The 21,732-nt window shown below is 39.1% G+C and overlaps 1 protein-coding gene across 1 annotated transcript in view; it reads left to right on the forward strand.

Annotated features, from left to right (window-relative positions):
* The window catches only part of LOC306872021 (catenin alpha-2), a 471,996-nt gene extending 468,073 nt beyond the window's left edge, over nt 1-3,923 (forward strand). The window contains exons 17-18 of the mRNA XM_079420336.1: nt 941-1,075; nt 3,017-3,923. Coding sequence (XP_079276462.1) covers nt 941-1,075; nt 3,017-3,304 — 423 coding nt within the window. The 3' untranslated portion in view covers nt 3,305-3,923. The remainder of the gene's footprint in view (nt 1-940; nt 1,076-3,016) is intronic.
* The last annotated feature ends 17,809 nt before the right edge of the window (nt 3,924-21,732 follow it).

Genomic DNA, 21,732 nt, shown 5'->3' on the forward strand with positions numbered 1-21,732 from the left:
TTCCTTCACAGCGCTGTAACAGACTCATTGCAAGTTATCGCAAACGCTTGATTGCAGTTGTTGCTGCTAAGGGTGGCCCAACCAGTTATTAGGTTTAGGGGGCAAGCACTTTTTCACACAGGGCCATGTGGGTTTGGATTTTGTTTTCCCTTCATAATAAAAAAAACCTTCATTTAAAAACTGCATGTTGTGTTTACTTGTGTTATCTTTGATTAATATTTAAATTTTATTAATATTTCAATCTGAAACATTAAAGTGTGACAAACATGCAAAAAAAAAAAAAATCAGGAAGGGGGCCAACACTTTTTCACACCACTGTATATCTGTAGGATGGGCATATGCTAACAAATTTAGGATTTGTGTGCTTGCAAATAGTCTGGTCTGATCTCAGTGCAAAGTCTGTACACATTACCAATTCTATAATGCCGAAGTCCTGACTTATGAATATTAAGTAGTTTGTGACTGCAGGAAGGTTACACTGCAACGTAATCATGGCCTTATTAATATTTATGAGATAAGCAATCGCTGTGTCATGACATCAAAAAAGCAGTTGATGCATCTCTCCCTACCGGCTTCAAAACATTTAAAGGAAATTAAGGACATTTAATTTACTGTAATATGGGCTATTGTCCATTATAAAATGTTTCCTCAAACCCTCAGGGATGAGAAGTGCTTTCCATTTTGATTTGCTTGTTTAATGTTGTGCTTTATATTTGTGTACAGTGCTCCTTTTACCAAAATAAACAGTTTTGATAATAGCAGATGTACGAATGAGTCTACTTAGCCAATATGTGATGATGACAAACCCCTGAGTCATCTTCAAGATGGAGCTAATTTCATCTTCAGTCGTCATCGCTTCACCCTGCTCACCTCATATTTGCTCTACACAGTGACTATGTAAAGGTTGTAAGTAAAGACTATGTGTTCTCATCTCTTTTAGTGCCCAGACTCAGCCTGTAAGCAGGACTTATTGGCGTACCTCCAGAGAATCGCCCTCTATTGCCACCAGCTCAACATCTGCAGCAAGGTCAAGGCTGAGGTTCAGAACCTGGGAGGAGAACTCATTGTTTCAGGGGTAAGGCAATTTTGGGCATGCGTATTATAATTCAATCACCAAGTATGTTTGCTTAATGCACTTCAGAAGTTTGATTCCAGACTGACTAAATAATGTTGTCTTTTTAAAATGTCATGCTAATGCTTTAAAGAGCGGACATACTACCCTTGTGTTTCATTGATTTCTATGCATTCGTAAATACTGACCTACGAATAAGTATCATGTGAAGACTTGTGACCAATATAAGACAAATACAAAAAGCATAATTGTGAATTCACAACCTCTATGATTTAATTAAATAATTATATGCAATGCAGTTCTAACACAGTCTTTAATTATTTACATGCGTGTAGTTAAGCACGTGCGTCTCACAGTGGCTTCGTTCACAGTAGCTCCACAGAAACTGTTATCATTTACATGTGGAGCGTCTCAAACTCCATCTCTGCATGTTGTTGTGAGTTTGTGTTTATTATAACGTTCATCTGGGAACGTGCGCCATTTCATCAGATTTGTGAGGTAAATCATTTATAAAGCTACACAAACACAGGATAATCGCGATTTCAAAATAAAAGCTCAAACTGAGTTTACACGGTTTGATGTCCATTTATTCATTTAATTACAGCGGCTATAGCATTTCTGTCCTAAAAAATAAAATGTCCAAATATTAAAGATTAAGTGTACGTTTGAATTAAATGGTGCTTGGTCAATATTAAACAGTAATGTGTAAAAACAATCATCAGGCCGTCGGCGCCCCTGGCAGCCTTTGTTGTAATGCGTAATCTACATTAACTCTCTTGTTTATAATACATTATGTATTTTAACAGTTTTGTTTAATAAAGCCATATGATTTCTAGCTTTTGATACTTTATTTGAACTAATTATTATTGCATCATTGCTATTATATATATATATATACATACATATATATACACATATATATATGAACTTTGTCATTTTAAAAGCTATTGTTCATCTAGATCCATTTCTGTTACCGCAAAAAAAAAAAAATTATATATATATATATATATATATATATATATATATATATATATATATATATATATATATATATATATATATATATATATATATATATATATATATATATATATATATAAATAATAAAAAATTACAGGGCCCTATGAAATCCGTTTTATTTCCAAATTCTTTTTTTTTTATTAATCAAAAAGCCTGTCTAGTTTACCTTTAATTAATTTAGTTTTACAGTTTTATCTTTACCAAATTCTGTTTTCAAATAATATTTCTGGTACATACTCCTTTAAAGAAAGTGTTTTTTGATTATAATTTTATTATTAGTAGACTAGAATACGTGGATATGTTGTCATTCTTACACTATAATACTGAACTGTGATTTCAGTGATTTGGACTATGAGATGGATACTTGCTTCTTGCACTCTACGTTGCACTTCACCTTTGCTTTAAAAAAGGATTTCATAGAAATTTGGATTTCATTTGGTTTAATAAAATATTTTTAAGTAACATTGTTGATTTATTTATTTTTTTGCGGGACATTAATCGTTTAGATTAATCGATTAACCGAAAAATTAGTCGACCGATTAATCAAAATAAAAATAGTCGTTAGTGGCAGCCCTACTTTCTATTGATAAAAACTGCAGCAAAAGCTGTTTGCAACATTAAAAATAAGTTTCTTTGGCAGCAAATCAGCATATTAGAATGATAATGTGACACTTATTTTAAATTGAAATATTATATGTTTAATATTATAATATTACTGTTTTATTTTTACTGGTGTGTGTGTTTATATATAGCTCATTTATAACTGTGCAGTTGTTGCATACTGTTTCTCGCTTTATTTATCGATTTATTTATTTAAATATTGTGCATTATGACCAAAACAATGCATTGTTATTTCATTCCAAATGTAGCGATGGTTATTATCAACAGACACTTACTTGAATGTTCTCCTCCCCACTGCTTTAGCTGGACAGCGCTACATCCCTCATCCAGGCGGCCAAGAACTTGATGAATGCCGTGGTCCTCACAGTCAAGGCCTCCTACGTGGCTTCCACCAAGTACCAGAAGGTGTACGGCACAGCGGCGGTCAATTCCCCAGTGGTGTCCTGGCGCATGAAGGCCCCGGAGAAGAAACCCCTGGTGAAGAGAGAGAAACCGGAGGAGTGCCAGACCAGAGTCAGACGAGGCTCGCAGAAAAAACACATCTCCCCCGTCCAAGCCCTCAGCGAATTCAAGGCCATGGACTCCTTTTAACTCTGCACCACAGATACCCAAAACTCCTTCTCCTCCTCCTCCTCTCTTGATTTCTTCTCCTCTCCTTGTTACGGCTTATTTTCTTGGAGCTGTATCTTGTTTCATGCAGCGACGTGTGTGTATGTGCCCAGTAAATGTCTGAGTTTGAGGGGCTTGGCCACCCATCCACTTCGAACCAAATTTCGCTGTAAATGAGAAACGTTTACAGTGCAGGCTGCAGTACAATTCATGTGGTGTTCATTCTCGCTGACTGGCATATATACGCAGAGATATTAAAGAATATAATCTATGGTATAGTAGTGTCAGCCCTAACCGAGGCAGAAGTGCTGCTTTCCTTCCTAATGATTTTTTATTATTATTATTTAAAATGAATATGACCCATAGTAATAGGAATAACTTATGTTGAAACAATTTTCTTCCTTCTTCCCAGTTATCCATATCCTAGATTTTGCATTTAAAAATCAATTTATTTAATTATATTACTGTATCACTAACCATGGCAGCCAGGTTGGCTATAGTATTACATTTAGAAAAGGACTAGTTGTGTGGTTTGCTCAGAGACTAGTAGAATCCTGCATACCTTTATAGTCCTGATTCTCTAATAAACCTTGCAACTGTGTGTGTCGAGTGGACTTATTTTCCTCTCTGTTCTATTCAGCTTCATGATGGACAACAAGCGACTGTTGCACCAGCACCTGATGTACTATATTTGATGGCACAAACACATTTTCTAATTAATGAATGACTTACTGTGTGTTTGACAAGCAAGATCTTCAATCTCATATCCGTCACCAAACAAGTTTTGTGTTTGCCAATCGCCGTGTTCTGAAATCGCTTATCTGTGTCCGTAAACATTTTTGGTAAATGAGGTAATCACAAATAAAAAAGTTTGCTGTTTACGGTAACTTTGAGATGAAAAATAATCATCAGTTTTAATGATTTAGTCTGAAATGAAAATTCCTCCTATCTCTTTACTGAATGCATGTTATGGATTTTATTGTGAACAATTAACTTAAGCATATCTTTTTTTTTTTTTAAATACCTTGTACAAAATACAAAGATTTCTGTTTTAGTTGAAAATGCTGTAGTGTAAATAATTAATGTACCTCCTTTTTCGAGTTCAGTGCTCACATCGCACAATCCAATCAACTACCAATCCACTGTCAGAATATGGACGATCTGTCGCTACCTCCATTTTATCACAACTTTAAAATCATAGAAAAAAAGCTCTTTATAAATGCGTAATTCAATTTTAAAAGGTTTACAAAAATGATTACATTAGGAATGACAATTTGCAGTCAGTGTCTCAAAAGGTCCACGGTGTTCCTTTTATGTAATTATATGCTGACCAGGATGACAGAAACAAGCCTCCAGCTCACAGTCCGAGCATTGTTAACAGGTTTTTATTTTCAACTGACAAGAAGGTAAGAATGTCAATCCCACACTGCGATCCTTTCCTGACTTCATGTGTGCTGAAGACTTTCCAGCCATTTCTCTGGGATTAATACAATGACCTGTGCCTAATGAAACTCATTGCCAAAGGATTAGTTGCAAGACTGCTGTGCCAATATCTGCCATTTACCTTAATTAAAATCTCATTCAGCACAACATTGTCACAACATACACCATAAAGACTTTGAGGCATTGTTGTGTTTGATAGTTCAGTTGGATTTCAGAACAAACATGCTACAGAAATAATATGTACTACATAAAACTATGGTAAAGGGTCTTTTTTGGGCCTCTTGCAGCACCACAAGAAAAGCAACTTCGTTGCCATCTACTGTATTATGTGACTATGATCAGCCTTTAGAGTCAACAGTGCAGTCATAATGCTGACTGGCTGATGGCACTGCAAGAACAAACAATCCCAAACTCTTCACTAGTGGCTACAGGGAGAATTCAAAAGCAGCTGACAGAAACATTAATTTCATGTTTAAAATAATTAAATAAATCAATGTGTTGCATGTCTTTACTATAAATCATGCATAATTTCAAGTAACTAACACTAAACCTATAGTAAGCTACAATTTACTGATCTGAATGAGAGAAATAAGTCTCTGGCTCAGTCCAAAACGTTATATTTTTAAATGGCAGTTATAGACAAAATATATGATTTTTAGAACCTGACCCCTCGGTTAGGCTGGTTACAAAAAAAGTCAGAGTAATGCTTGAACTTGTTTACACTTTTGGGAGAAATTTAAAAAATGTCTCAAGTTTCTTGCATGCAAACATGGGGTTGAGAAGTTATTTTAACATCTAAAAAGGTCACACTTTACCTTTAACTTTAAAGGTCGGGTGGTTTAGGAGCAGATATTATTCAGGGTTTAGTTTACCTCGACACTGGATATGGACAAAAGCAGTATGTAGATCATTACAATCAAATTCACACATGCTAAATGGCAGCACTTGAATGCGCTTCAGGCCATGATAATTCTCTTTAAAGCACTGCCATCTTATACAAAAGGCATTTTTGAATATGCCATTGCATATTTAATGGCCAACTTGTTTCACAGATGTTTCTCCACACAGTCGCACCTCATACAAGTGATTCAATTACTATTTCATCAAATCACTCACATCTTTTGTTTTTATAATACAATATGCAAAGCTTTGATGTTCAAATGAACTGCACTGTACCTACTAGTATAAGAAGAGCCCAGCAGAAATGCAGACATGCCTTAAGATACACATTTTTAAGGGAAACACAACACTGGGGACTGCATTAATATCTCGGTCCAGCATCTAAAATGGAGGCCAGGCCAAATCTCAAGGCTGCTCAAGAGTCGTCCCATATTCCCTTCACAAAATTGATTTGTATACTAGCTAAATACCCGGGCTGCCAGAAAAATATTGAAGTGCTCAAAAAATCTAAAGCTTTGGTCAAACTGCAAATAGTAAGAATGGCAGCTGTGGGTAGTGCTTAACAAAATTACCATTACCATAAATGGTTGGAGTGAAAATCAGGATGAATGACTGTTATACTAAAACACAACCTGAGCGCAGCGGACCTGACATTTACAAATCAGTGATTGGCCACAGCATGATGTCCTCTATTTAAAACTGAAAAGGACGGACTACTAATGCCACTAAACACACAAAAGAAGTGGAACATCCAGTTCTCATGGACTCATGAACTCTCCTTCACTCAACCACTAGCCTTCCTTGTAAGTCCTTGAGACAACCATAGAAGCGCCATTCTTCTCCCGCTGTGTACTTCAGAGCCAAATGAGAAGTATGTCACAGACTTTCTTTGTTTAATCCATGTCTTTTTGTCCAAATGTTCTTGGCCAGCTACGGTACAGTGAGAGAGTGCATTTCGTGCACAACCTCAAGTGTCTGGTTTAAACATGTTTCTGTTCTCAGCTGAAATCTGTAGTTCCTGGACTAGAAAATGCATATATTTTGTTAATACATTTGCTCAATAACAAGAAACATTATTTGAGTTCATGCAATGATGGTTTTTCATATAGACGTTCACGAAGACCAAAGATGTTGATTATGTTTCTACTGTGTCCTTTGTACACAATTGTATAATTTAGTAGACATTTTCCTAGAAGCAAGACCAACAATACTTTTTATTTCCTGTAAAGTTACCTAGAAAATGACTCAAAGTTTATTTGGAGAAAAAGCCTGTCTTATAGATGTACTGTATAGTTTTTTGTCTCATTTTGTCAATCCAGTCCAATCCTTTATTTGATTATATATATATATATATATATATATATATATATATATATATATATATATATATATATCAAATAAAGGATTGGACTGGATTGACAAAATTATACAACATTATCCTCACTATACAACAATTACAACCATTTGGGTGTAACTCCACTTCGCATCATGGCTGCATCACTACTTCTAGTGTGCATTATTTTCTAATAATTCAATGGACCTGTGTTAATTATTCTGCTTACTAAGGCTTATATTACAGTCACAATATTGTTCAGATGTTGTATTTCAAGACATTTGCCAGGTTTTTGTCCTTAAAACACTCTTGTATGTAGGATTCATTACTTACACATCTCATCCAACTCCTCCATTGCTAATTCCAAAATGTCATTTTTGACCAAGCAACGGAGGCTTGAGCTGTTGATAGCTAATGCAGATATTAAAGCAGTTATATGAGAGAGAGAGTAACTCTGGTTCCCTGAAGGGAACGAGATGCTGCGTCAAAAACGCTAGGGGGACGCCTTCAGCGTGACCGCGCTCTGAATACATGTATAATCTGTCCAATGGAAGGGCGAGACGTCACGGGCGGGTGGCGTAATTGACCAGGAAGCATAAAAGCACGTGCGGTGGAACCGGCGTCAGCTTCTAGGAATGAAGCAACCGCCGGCAGGGATGCTTGAAGTATGGCCTAGAGACGCAGTATCTCGTTCCCTTCAGGGTACCAGGGTTACATACGCAACCTGAGACGTTCCCTTCCAGGAACTCGAGCTGCGTCGAAAACGCTAGGGGAACGAGATGCCCACGCCACCAGACTTCCAAGTACCTGCCCTGTGTGTATCCCTCAGGAGCACAGCGAGGGCGAGAGAAAAAGGGCCACGAGTGGCTAAAGTGATCGGGCCTGCGTCCCAAAGGCCAACTTCTGAGAAGTGAGTCTTGATCCCCAAGAAGGGGGAGAGCAGAGGACTCGAGGCTATGGAATAGCATCCTAATCCACCACATAGCATAAGCCCTCTGGCCGGAGGCCTCAGCCTCTGGAGGAAACATGTACTAGGGGGTGCCTACCCACTGAGAGGCCACAGAGAAGGGGGCGGTAGGCCGATAAAGCCGCCACGTAAACCTTCAGGTTGGAGTGGGTTACCCCTGCAGAGAAACGGGCCTGCAGGAACATCAGCACTGTGCCAATCGGGCAGTTAACTGGGTCGAGGTGGCGGTCTCTGCACCATGAAGGGAAAAGTTTCCACTTCAGGGCATACAGTTTCCTCATAGAGGGAGCTCTGGATTGGAGGATGGTCTCAGCAACCTCGGTTGAGAGACAGGAAGCTATGAGCTGTGCCTCCTCAGAGGCCACACCCACAGCTTCCATAACTCTGAGCGGGGGTGAAAGACCCCTGCATGTGAGAGGAGATCTCTCTTGACGGGAATTTCCCACGGAGAGCCGTCGACGAGAGAAATTAGGTCCGAGAACCAAACTCGGCCCGGCCAGAACGGTGCTACCAAAAGTAGGTTGACCTCGTCCCGGCGCACTCTCGCCAGAACTCCCGGGAGCAGAGCGATCGGGGAAAGGCGTACAGGCGAAGCCTCGGCCAAGTCTGTACCATAGTATCCAGTCCCATAGGAGCTGGAGGAACCAGAGAGAACATTGCGCTGTCTCCTGAGTCGCAAAGACGTCCACCTGTGCCTGGCCAAACACTCTCCATATCTTCTTCACCACCTTGGGGTGAAGCATCCATTCCCCGGGCCTCGGCCCCTGTCTCAACAGGATGTCTGATCCCATATTGAGATACCCAGGAATGAAGACGGCTCTCAGCGGATCACAAGGATCTGGTGTGCCAGCTTGTACAAGGGGCGCGAACGCAGACCTACCTGGTGGTTGATGTAAGAGATCACCGCTGTGTTGTCGGTGCATACCAACACATGGTGATCTCTTAGGTCTGGGAGAAAGTGTTTGAGTGCTCAAAGCACGGCCAGCATCTCCAGGCAGTTGATATGCCATGTGAGATGGCGACCACTCCACAGACTGCGGGCAGGGTGGCCACTCATGACCGCTCCCCAGCCGATGAGGGATGCGTCCATCGCTAGCATTACGCGGTGACCAGGAGCTCCCAGCACCGGGCCCTGAGACGAGAACCAAGAACGTCTCCACATGTCTAAGGCACATAGGCATCGCCGCGTGACCTTGGATGCGAAGTGGGTTTCCCCTCGGGGAGAACCCCTTGGTTCTGAGCCACCCCTGTAGGGCTCTCATGTACAGCAAGCCAAAAGATATCACGTTGGACGCAGCTGCAATCAGACCCAGTAGTTTTTGAAACTGCTTGACAGTGAGTGACTGGCCTTCTCTCACTCTTTTGACTGACGTGAGGATCGACTCATACCGAGCAGGGGACATGTGTGCCTGCATCGTGGTCGGATCCCACACCACGCCTAGATAAGTGGTTCTCTGTACTCGAGACAGCACACTTTTCTTGGTGTTCAGTCTCAACCCCAGCACTTTCATATGCGCGAGAACGACATCTCGATGTCGAATCGCCACTTGCTCTGATTGAGCTAGGATCAACCAATCGTCGATATAGTTGTGTATGCGGATGCCCTGGAGTCGCAAGGGAGCCAGAGCAGCATCCACACACTTCGTAGAAGTGCGGGGTGAGAGTGGCACTGAGGAGAGACAGACACCGTGTAATGCGGTGTAACCCGCTCTTCCACAGAGGGGCCTGCCCTCATAAGTCCTGGGCCATAGCATCAGGACTGCCTCAGCTGAAGCCTCCTATTGAAATGATGGTCCTCAGACCCGCATCATTTCTAGGAAGACCAGGCTGATAGAACCAGAGCCTGCTCAGGACAGACCCAATGAGACACGCTTAGCATGGGCTCCCACATCGCCAAGTGTCTACTGAGGGAACCAGTCTCTCGAGATTGGCCTCTGGTGTACCTAGAGCTGCTGGCTTGGTGCCCTGAAGCGGAGGACCGGCAGGAGACGGCCGAACCAGGAGATTTAGAGACCCCCGCAGGGGTGGCGAGCTTCTCAGCTCTGCTACACTTCGGGGCGGAAGTAACTGAGAGAAGCGCTTGCTGGAGCCAGCTGCGCCCTGGAACTCTGGCAGGGTTGGCAGACTGGTCTCCCGAGGGCACTGGGGGGAGACGGACACCGTATAATGAGGTGTAACCCGCTCTACCCCAGAGGGGCCTGCCCTCGTAAGCCCTGGTCCACGCTCGTCAGGGCTTCTTGGCTGAGGTTCTCTTAGACTAAAGTACAGTCCGCAGATCCGGCTTAGTCCTAGAGGTCCCTGACCCAGAGTGTTTGCCACCTCGGCCCCGCCTCAGGAGTGTGCGAGTAGCAACTCTCTGTTTTGTGCCTCTCTGTATGAGGAGCTGGCACACGGCGAGGGCTGCTCCCGCCCAGCAGCCCCCAGAGCTAGAGATCAGCGAGGGAGGAACCGCTGGAACGCCGCCGCTTGTATACGGGCCTCCTGGTACCTGTCGACGAAGGTATTGACGCCGTTGCCGAACAGGCCAGAAGCCACAAGCGGGGCGTCTCCGTCATGTCAAATAGGGCTTTCAACCACAGAGGCCAGCGATTCTACGGACATCAGAAATAGCATATTTGAGCTTCTATCCCTCATCTAGCTCTTTAAGCAGGTACGTCGGGTTGGTACGTCTGTAACACCGCCATGGTGTGCAGACACGCACCACCTGGTGCATCACTCTGATATGAATGAAAATTACGTAATGCACGCGTTGCTGTAACAGCAAGCTCTCAGTCAAAGGGGGAAGAACCACACCGCAGGTTTCCAGCCCCGAGTGAGAGTGCTAGATCTGAGGAATGCAGGAGGAGATAGGGCGAACCCGTCTCCAACCCGTCCACCAGATTCATGTTGCGATCCCCGCGATCTCACTCACTCGCCGCCGTGCCTCAGCAGCGGCGGGACCGCGAGATCGGACGGCGGGGAGAAGCACAATCAGCCCCATTTCTTAGAGCTGACGGCGCGAATATAATGATGTCATCATTCAAAATATGCTTGAGAAAACACTGTAGCTTTACAAAGCTCATCGACGTCCTTCACGTCCACCTCTTCAGAGGAAGACAGTCGGAGCATCGAGCCTTCTCTCTGGAGGGAAGAACTGCGGGGCGGGCTTCCGATCCCAGAGAGCGGGCGCTGGATCTGATGGGAAACGAAGAAGATAGGGGCTCGCCCGTCTTCATTCCCTCCTCCTGATCCATGTGCAATTCCCACGAGCTCAGCCGCCGCTCCGCCTTTTTTTCTTTTACTTCGGCAGAAGCGGGACCAGGACCGCAAGGAACGCTAGTGAATGCTCACTTCTCAAAGAGAGCCTTCTGAGAGCAAGCATACGCAGTGACAAACGCTCACAAAACGGGCAGTCAGCTCCCTCGAGAACTGACTCTGCGTGCTCTGCTCTCAAGCAGACCACACACGGACTGGGTGTATCCCCAGCAGTGATATAAGGTTTGCAGGGAGGAACATACAGCCTGTAATGCGATCTGCTCTCGCCCAAGTGCTTCTTGCACACATTGTGGAGCTTATTTCAAGTGGTTGTAAGGGACAAACAATACTAAATAAGACTCACAACACAGACTGACAGACACACACACACACACACAGAGTAGCGGTTGCTGAATGACAAAAAGCTGACGCCGGTTCCACCGCACGTGCTTTTCTGCTTCCTGGTCGATTACGTCACCCGCCTGTGAAGTCTCGCCCTTCCATTGGACAGATTACACATGTATTCAGAGCGCGGTCGCGCTGAAGGCGTTTTCGACGCAGCTCGAGTTCCTGGAAGGGAATGTGTTTTCCGTACATCATAAAACGTAATTTTGTGGCAAAAACATGGAAATAATTGGTGTCTATCTTGTTGTGTACTATATTTAATTGCTTGGTCAGTTTGTGGGTTTTGGTTCTTTTGTTGTTGTAAGCTGTAAGAACCTTTGAAATAACAGAAATTATTTGGCGAAGTGATATGGACATTTAATGCGGTCGAGCCCTGCCTGGAACTACAGCCGTGTGTTTCCCTGAAAATAATTGCACACCTTAGAGCGTCCACGAACCAATCAGATTCAAGCATTCAACAAGCCCCCGTATAATAATCTTAGCCATCAGTTAAATAAATACGTTTATAAGTGTATTCATTATAAATTAAATATTAATTTTAAAATATCAAACTGTTACATGTTAGATAAATGTAGAAACTAATATTTTGTAGGATCTATTTATTAAAATGGTTAGTTCATAATGCCTATTGCAATGCTCATCATTATCAAGATGACAAACGTTAAAAACTGAACTTTTGTTGTAAAGTTTTACTATTAGCGCTACATATTTCTGTGATTTTACTTGATGTATCATCCACGTTCGTGTGCCATTTTGAAAATTATGTCATTAATGCACACAACAACATATAAAGAGGACAGTCATACTGTATTATGTTTAAGGTCAAATGTAATCACCCACTGCATTCTGAGTCTAACATCACACCCTAATTGGTTTAAAATGGCTTTTAAAGAGACCATAGGGACACCATGCCTTGAAAATGCTTGAAAATGGTTTCAGATCATTCCATGCATATGAAAAGTTAACTCATTCAAGCCCGTCCGCTCAAATAAACCAAGTAGGACACCATTTCATTACAAAATGTCATTAGTATACCTGGTAATACAGAGAGTCTATTATTTAGGTTCATTCTTATCACCTATATGCGACTGTTACCAACACGCACTGAAATCAGTAGGTTTTTCAGGCCTGTCTTAGTATTATGAACAGAAATACAGTCTGTAAACAACTCTAACAGCTTCTCTGTTCCTGAGTGCAGACGCCACTAGATTACAGCCTTGTATTTGTGGAGATGATATATTCTCATAAATGAGATACGAGGCTCCTTATCAGCATGTAATTTATATCCTTTCGTATGACTCTTATTGAAACCTATTCTTAGGGGAGCTTCACATTCTCAAGTCCATTAGTAAAACAACCCTTGGGGATAAAGATAAAGGTCACTACCAATTACTATATCAAAGCCTCATTCGTTTTTCATTAAAGTAACACTTTTGTGGTGGAAGAACACAGAATGAAATAAGAATTGCCAGATATTTGACTATACACAGCTGGGACTATTTCTGCCACCAAAGACGTGCTGACCTTCTCTAAATGAGGGGTATTTAACACAATGAGCGACGTAAGCAAGCTCCAAAAATGACTAAAATATCAGGAAGCCACATAGATTGCCTGGGGCCCTGTTGTGTATCGGCCATGAAAAAGATGATTTGCCACTTGACTGTGGAGGACTTGTTACATCCAATGGATGTCAAAAAGAGGCAAATTCAAATTAAATGTTTGCTGCCTGCAGATAAGGCAGTGCAGAGACAGGGGCTTGTTAAATCGAGCGCTATCTCCTACAGAATTGAAAAAAGGATATTAAAGAACATCTATTATGAGCTTTCACAACATGCCACAAATCCCAATGTAAAACCCTCCTCAACACACTCGCTCGCTTTCATGAGGTGAGATTCAATTCTGTGTGAGACAACGGTGGTAGACAAATAATTTAAATACAATGGAGCAAGAATAAAGCTGTAAAGATTGAGAAAAGGCCTTACTGTTAGAGGTGTGAGGTTGAGAAGTGCACCAAACTAACTTATCGGCCAGCAGAATGCTAGCAGAATGGCACAAGATTATGCCATGGTTATATAAAACTGAAAAAAGTTAAATAGCGTGAATGTGCTTGTTCTGGATAGTCGACGGCAGTGTTAGAACAATGATCCACTTGATTTGAAAATGTGCACCTGTGGCCAGCTTTAATTTGACTGCATTTACATCCATAAACTGTGAACCGTATAGGAATTACACTCTCATTTATTCACAACCCAAAAGTAATTGGACAGTGGGCTGATCAGTTGTTTCTGAGCCAGGTGTGGATCATAGCACAAGTCATCGCTCAAATGGCAAGAGTGGGATTTATTTTTTTTGGTCTTTTGCCACTTCTACTGATAGCAGAGTGGAGAGAAGATGAGAAACAGGGAACGGGATCATAAAATTACCTGAGCTGAGAGTGAACTTGCACTGCCTGCATTAGCGACATGGCTTGACACATCAGAGGATATGCAACTACTGCTAAGCCATGACTCTCCTTAATTTATTAGAATTTTTTATAGTTTTTGAAAGAAGTATGCTGAGATTGGCTCACCAAATCTGAAATAGTATTCCAATTTAGAAGATCTATTTTCCATTTTAAACTATTAATTCAGTAATTGAAATAAAGCTGAAATAAAAATTTTAGATTAAATGAAAATTAGAACTGTTGCCTTGGCAATTATGTGAAATAAGTTGAAGCAATAAAAATACTAAAACGGAAATAAAAATAAAGCTATAAGCATTTAAAAAAAGAGAAAAAAGCATGTAACAAAATTACTAAAACAAAAAATGAAAATATAAAAAGTGAATCAAAAATGTTAATCAATATAATATATTAATTATTCTAAAATACGGTATCTGAAGTGGTAAATATCAAAGCAACTGTGGGCAACAGAAGACGACAGAATCAATTGTGAATGCACAACTTCACAGCCAACACGCGCACAAATCCTACCTGAAAATTAGCATTGAGAGGCCCAACCATATGACACGGATATGATCCACAGACACATTTACATGATTACAAAGATGCAAATGTCAGCACGTGGAACAAAGGAGGAGGATGATTCGTAAACATGGGGGGAAAAATCAATGAATTCTCTTTAATGAGCAGAGAACACACAGATAACTCCAAACAAATGGTCCTAATCACAGTGACAGCCTCGTTAGAAAGAGTGTGTTGTTTTAGAAACAATACAGTATGTAGGGGAGACCAGGGGATAGCTTGACAATGTTTAATCCATGTTTAAGTGTTAAAAAACAATTGCTAAGCACAAAATGTGAAAGTGATGAAAAGTGATAAAATACTACTTATAGTTACTTTATATGCAAATAACGTTTTGCCAAAAGACAAAATCAATGAACACGTAATATACTATACTATGCTCAGAGTGTGTGTCTGTACCCAATGTTTTGGCAGTCATAAATAGCCACTTAAGGGTAACACTTTATTTCGATAGTCCACTTTAGACATTCTACTAACAGTAAATAACTTTGCAACTACATGTCAACTAGCAGTCAATAGAGTATTAGTAGACTGTCTATTATCTCCTAACACTTTACTTTGATGGGTCCACAACATACAATATACTAACTATCAGAAACTTTGCAAGTATATGTCAACTTATTCTACTAACCCTAAACCTACCCTAACAGTCTAATCTGAGAGTTAGTAGACATGTAGTTGACATATAGTTAAAAAGTTACTTATAATTAGTAGCATGTCTAAAGTGGACTATTGAAATAAAGTGTAACCAAATTCAGCACTCAGTTTATGAAGCAAAGTCCATCTCTACCCCTATTAATCTGTAAAGTCTCACATATGGCACTTTCTACATGCTCACTGCAAAAATAGACTGCTTATTAAACTCCAAAAATGTTCATCTTCACACCTGAGGTAACAACTTAATATCTGTTGACCTATTAACACTTACGTCCATAATTACATTGCACAGACGAACCCTTAATGAGAACACAATTACTCTCCAACTCTTGCTCTGCTCCAAGTCATCACCGCAAAAGGTTGTACTGCAGATAAGTGGCTATTTATGACTGCCTAAACATTGGATACACACACTCTCTCAGCACAGGTCAGAGGTTCAGTCCCTCTGTTACAACCTTGCATAATGAAATAAGCTTCCAAAATGAAGCAGTCAAATAATTCATGTCTGCCGTTAAACCTGGAGTGAGGTGGCCAGAGAGCCATCTGTTTGTTTGTTGCTGAGGGTTCATAAGAATGCTTATGAATTCAGGATGCTTAGAGCAATATGTGCCTGTTTGACCCTGTGCCACGCATCAATTCCCTCGAGACCATCTCAGTGAACGCCAGGTCAATATATTGCGTAGTTGTAGGGACACGGACTACATTTTTAATAATACACTAAATGCAGAGTCAATATTGTTGTAAAGAATAGTTCTACTATTGGACAAAAGATAAATAACTTATTCAAAAACACCTGCAATGATATTTTACTTATACTATTTGTCTGTCTGTCCGTAAATACTGATTAAAATTGTTTCAAAAAGATCCCAGAGCTGAGGAACTACCATGAATCCCTTTATTTTCTCCTGCACACAATGTATCAGTTTTAAAAATGCATTCTGTTATGAGCAAACACTATAATTTGATTGTCCATCAATATTGTTGCCAAAATATAAGTACTTAACACAAACTGAATAATGGAATAGAGTGGAAAAACTAACAATTTACAGTTACTCGTTTAGCCCTTGCTTACAAATGAGGAAAACCATGAGAAATTTTACAAATGGAGGTAACATACTCTATTAACAGTGACAGCTTCATGTTATTTTTCATTGAATGAAAACAGATTCACAGGGTTTCAACTCACGTACACAATTTAAGCAGCATTTAAAAGATGGCTGAGAATTGTTATGAGAGCAACTGGAGTAAAAACATATGAAGCCACATATTCACCATTTAAAAATATGTTGGCCATGATAAAAATTTAAATATTCTAATCAATCCATAATATTAGTAAAGTATTTTTTTATATTAAATCTTATATAACAAATTAATTGTTTGCAATTAATAGGTTACCATGTGTTTTCTTTCACCAAGTTCTTTCATGAGATTAGCCTATACTGCTTATAGGCTACCGCTGAGGGAATGACGTTTTTTCTGACTTCCCTTTGTTCTGCTTTTTAAGCTTCTAAATAACACAAGCTGGTCAAAGTTTCAATCTGCAGTTTGAAGATGTTCGTCTTCTTGACTAGATTATGTTTCTCCATGAGTGTTTGTGGTTTTAACAGTAAAAAAACTGTAAAAAATACTACAGTAAAAAATAACTATGAATTGGTTAAGAGTAAGTTTACATACTACTGTAAATACAGTGAATAAATGTAATTACATTTGATTTAAATTGACAGTAAAACACTAAGTTAAGTCTGTAGAACCTAAAATGTTGCTACAATGTCTATGTGTGTGTGTGTGTGTACTATATATTTTATTTTAAATAGTTTTCCAAGGTTAACTTCTGCCAACCAGTTGCCTATATTTTACCATAAATGCCACACTGTAATTTTTACAGTGTAGGGTCAAGGCTTCTAAACCAATTTTGAATTTTATAGGGGCATGATATGTCAATGACGATTGTTTTAAGGGGACCCATTTGTCAACGTCCGATCATTCGTATATGGGATCGGCGGCATACAAATGTTTCATGAATCACACATGAAGTCTGTCATAAGATGATTTCTGTGTTCATATCTGCGCTCATTTTTATGTTAGATTGATAACTGAGGCCCAATGTTCTGTTATGTTGCAAAAAAAAAAAAATACACATATGTATATATATATACACACATATACACACACATATATATATATATATATATATATATATATATATATATATATATATATATATATATATATATATATATATATATATATATATATATATATATATATATATATATAAATAAAATGTAACAAAAAACTTTAATGGGAATTAATAAAACTGAGTAGAAAAATAGACTTGCTGTTTTGTGTGAGCAGTATTAAAATAATATTTTCTCTTTCATCTGTGGAACACGGGAGATGGATGAGCGGATGGTAACTTTAAGTCGTAATCCTCAAAATGGCATCAGCTTTGCTTACGGCCCATATGAGTAATGCTCTATATTCCAAGTGTTTTTAAGAACATATGACCAAAAATGAGTCATTTTTTTACGGCCCATATGACCAAAAATGAGTCATTTTTTTACGGCCCATATGACCAAAAATGAGTTTGTTTACAAACAGCACATTTGCACAACATGTGGAGGAGTTCTCATATATAACGCAAATCTCTCTTACAATACCATACAAGCCTCACATTTTGATAACCACTGCACTACACTATAATTAGAAGTTATTATATGGGGTTCCAATACTCTTTATACTCTTTATTATACTCTTACTTTCCGTGGTTCCATTTAGGAAAGAGCTTTTAGCCTAAGTGTAGTTAGTTTGAGTCATGATATAGAGATGGGCAAATGCACTCTCTCTTTCTCTCTTTCATAAAATGATTCCAGTCTGTTCAACTGTGTGGAGAGGCAGATAGGCCCAAGCACAGTACACCGGACTACCTGTTGATTACTGGCTCAGGAAATTACAAGCAGCCCAGGACAGCTGCAAGAGAAAGTAAAGAACAATGATGTTTCATTGTGAAAGAATCCTACTTTAAGCAAAGCAAAGGAAACAGTTTCTCAGGTTGGAGAGGCAGCCAAAAAAACTAGATAAAAAAAAGAGTGCATTATGCTGGTCCTATGGCCAGGTATGTATATAAAATAATATATTCAATATTAAGGAAAGGTTAAACTGAAAGAATTGGGGTTTTAAATACTGCATCTTATTCTCCTGAGAGTCTAAATTCACACCAAACACTGCAAATGTCGTTCTGCCACTAGTCAAATGGCCATCAATTTCAATTTGTTGAAGTGTCATTCAAGCAGCCTCGAGGGGAAATGCCCGTGAGCGATGTGTAGTGATAGATGCCTCTTCACCTTTTCATCCTGCTCCAAGTGTTATGGTTCAAAGCGGGAGGTGAAGGTGATGCACGTTTACCATCTTTGATGGAGTGTCAGATCAATAAAGCAAATACTGAGGGTTTATGCTCAAAAGCCTGGAACATTCAAATGAAAGAAACAGCAGAGACGCTCCGTTTATCAGCATGACTGGATGAAACTTTGACATGGTAGATTGGTAGATACTTCACAATGTGCATCTAACAACCTCACGTACATTTATTTACTGTTTTCATGCTGTTTGCAGAAGCGATCTCTTAAAGTTGAGATTAAATCAAAACAGACGTTCATTTACTGCATTTATTGATCTTATTGTGAACGATTCATGCTGTTCCAAAGAAAACGTTTGTCTCTGTGATCAAATAAAATGTAATTGCTTGCTGTTCTTCTGAATTGCTTGCTGATTCATTAATGTAATATAATATGCAAGGGATGTTTAAGTCTAAATTTGAGTGCTTTTGATACATGGAAAGCCCGTTTCTGGCATGCACACACACACACACACCATCATCATCAGGCTATACACCTATACCATCAGGCTCCTATGTGTAGGTTCAGTAATGTCACTTTAAATGGCAATGACTAAGTTGTTTTCATTGTACTTTAAGTGAAATAACTAATATACAAACACACACAAACTTATATATACACATACATACATGTTTTCATAATTACTCAACTCTTAGTTTGTCAGCTTTAAATAAATTTTAATAATTACCTATAATTATGATGTAGTATATCAATTAAGACTTTTACCTCATTGTTTTGAATTAGTTTTTTACAATAATTTTTGCACTAATATCAGAACCTTCATGTCATTTTTCAAAACTCTAGACACATAATTCACAACTAAAGATCAAAATGCAAATTTTTTGAAACACTTAACACTTTTTCCAAATGCTTGGATACAATACACATGAGCCAAAAATCTTTTGTTCATTGATCTGAAATCACTGGTTCAAAATGACAGAACTTAACAAAGTTTGAAAAGTATTACTATTTCAAAATGCAACTCACGCATTACATCTGAATTGAGTGCCTATTCATTTAATTACAATGATCTAACTATCAATTGAACTGCTCAGAATACTACGTAACCGTTGCATTGCTCTTAAAGCATAGTTTTATGGAAAATTTTAAACAACATTATGAAAGTGGAGCAAATGAGTGAGGACTGAGTAGTTTCAGGTATGATCAGTTTCAAGATGCCTGTTGTTGGGAGAGGGGAAAAAATCCCCCAAATTCTATGTCATTTTTATCAGTATTTGTTTTTCCTACAGTAAATGTGTTTTTAGAAGGTGACAGAGCTGGAAGCTGATGAAAATCATTCATATTTTTGGATGAGGCAGGCCAAGAGATGGAGGAGAGGTTGAGAACCCAGCAGTTGAGAGGGGCCCAGAACGATGTTCTCTGGGGGGCCTGACCACTCCTCCACTGAATGTGATTTTGATGGGGTCCCATAGCAAAATCAGTGCAATGGGGCTGGGCCCAGAATTCCTAGCAACAGCACTGAGTGCAATCATGGTTTCAGGCTCATCCACAGTTTATCACCTTGTATTTACCCCCATACTCTCCTTTTCTTACTGTTACCTGGAGTTTTTCTCCACATGGAGGTGTGAAAGGTTTTCAAGAGACCCCCTCACAAACAAGTCACACTTCTCCAGGCCATAGATGATGTGTGCAATGACAGGAGGAGACCAATGTCAGGTCTGTTTTTGCCATACCAGAATATTTTTTCCAAGATCTTTAGCCAATGAAAACATCCAATAATCCACAAGACTGGGTTGATAAAAATATAGAAGTGCAGTGAGGAACACTCCAGCGGGCCTTTTACTGTAGGCCTAATGTAGTTTTTTTTTTTCTTTTTTTTAACCTGTTGCGAGTTGATTATTTGATGAATAATTTTAGCCTCTTTCAATGTGTTTCTCTCTAGTCTATTACAATGATGTATGTAAAGCTGCATCATATGTTTTGAACAACTATATTTAATGATTGTACTAACAACTAAACAGTGAAACTATGGGTATCTTGTGTGTAGGTGATCTAAAGTAATGTTCCTATGATATTTCATAATAAATGAGTATTTTGAACTAATGCTCCTGGAAATGCAAGGCTTCTTTAAAGATATGAAGGCAATATGCAAAGTTTTGAACATTGGACAGCCTGTGTTACAAATAATGACTGTTTTAAGTTTTGTGTCTAGAGTTTTGAAAAAATGTCATGAAGGTTCTGTTATTAGTGCAAAACTGATTGTAAAAAAACTGTAAGATGTCATAATTTTGACCATTTGTCTCATAATTACGATATTCCTCCATAATTTCTACCTACATCATAACTGTGTGGCGGAAAGGGATTCCATACACAATTAAACAAGCAAGGTCAATTATAGGTCTAAGCGGATTCAACTAATCAAATGAGCATAACTGATTGAATCTTCTCATTGTGCTCTTCTCTATGCTCCTGGAAATGTCTCTTTTTCCTTGTATTAACTGCATGCTGTTCCTTCCTTTGTGCCTTCAAAACATAATCTATTTCCTGAGATGTTTGTAATTTTATGTTATATTTTAAAACAGGTCATTGTTAGATTACAAATTCAAGGCCCATTTCCCGTTGCAGTGGCTCCAAACTTTCTTTCAGCCTTAATTTTCCTCTTCTTCTGTAACGTCATCAAAGCTACACACAGTACATTTAATAAAGCAGCATAGATGTTCATTATAAATACACCTTTATTTCATTCAGTACTGAAAATCATCAATACAAATAGTGTAATTTATTTTATAACATTGTATTCTATTTATTTATTGATTAAACATGTATTAAACACATTGTTTATTAAACACAGTGATATGTGAGGTGTCTAGAGTTACTGCATATGTAATAGATTGTTTAATGTCAATGACTTACGAAGTTCCATGATAGTTGCCACAGAAGGGAACTGCCTATATATGTAATAAGCATTGAAGAAAATTCACTAGGTTTTGGAGCAGATCCAATAATCACATCATAGCAAATGTGAAATTCAGATAAACACACCACACAAAGTGTTTAGTCCTGCATAACAGACTGACATTAAAGCAACTATTA

The sequence above is a fragment of the Barbus barbus genome (genome assembly GCF_936440315.1).
Source record: "Barbus barbus genome assembly, chromosome: 7".
In the NCBI taxonomy this organism is placed as follows: Eukaryota; Metazoa; Chordata; class Actinopteri; order Cypriniformes; family Cyprinidae; genus Barbus; species Barbus barbus.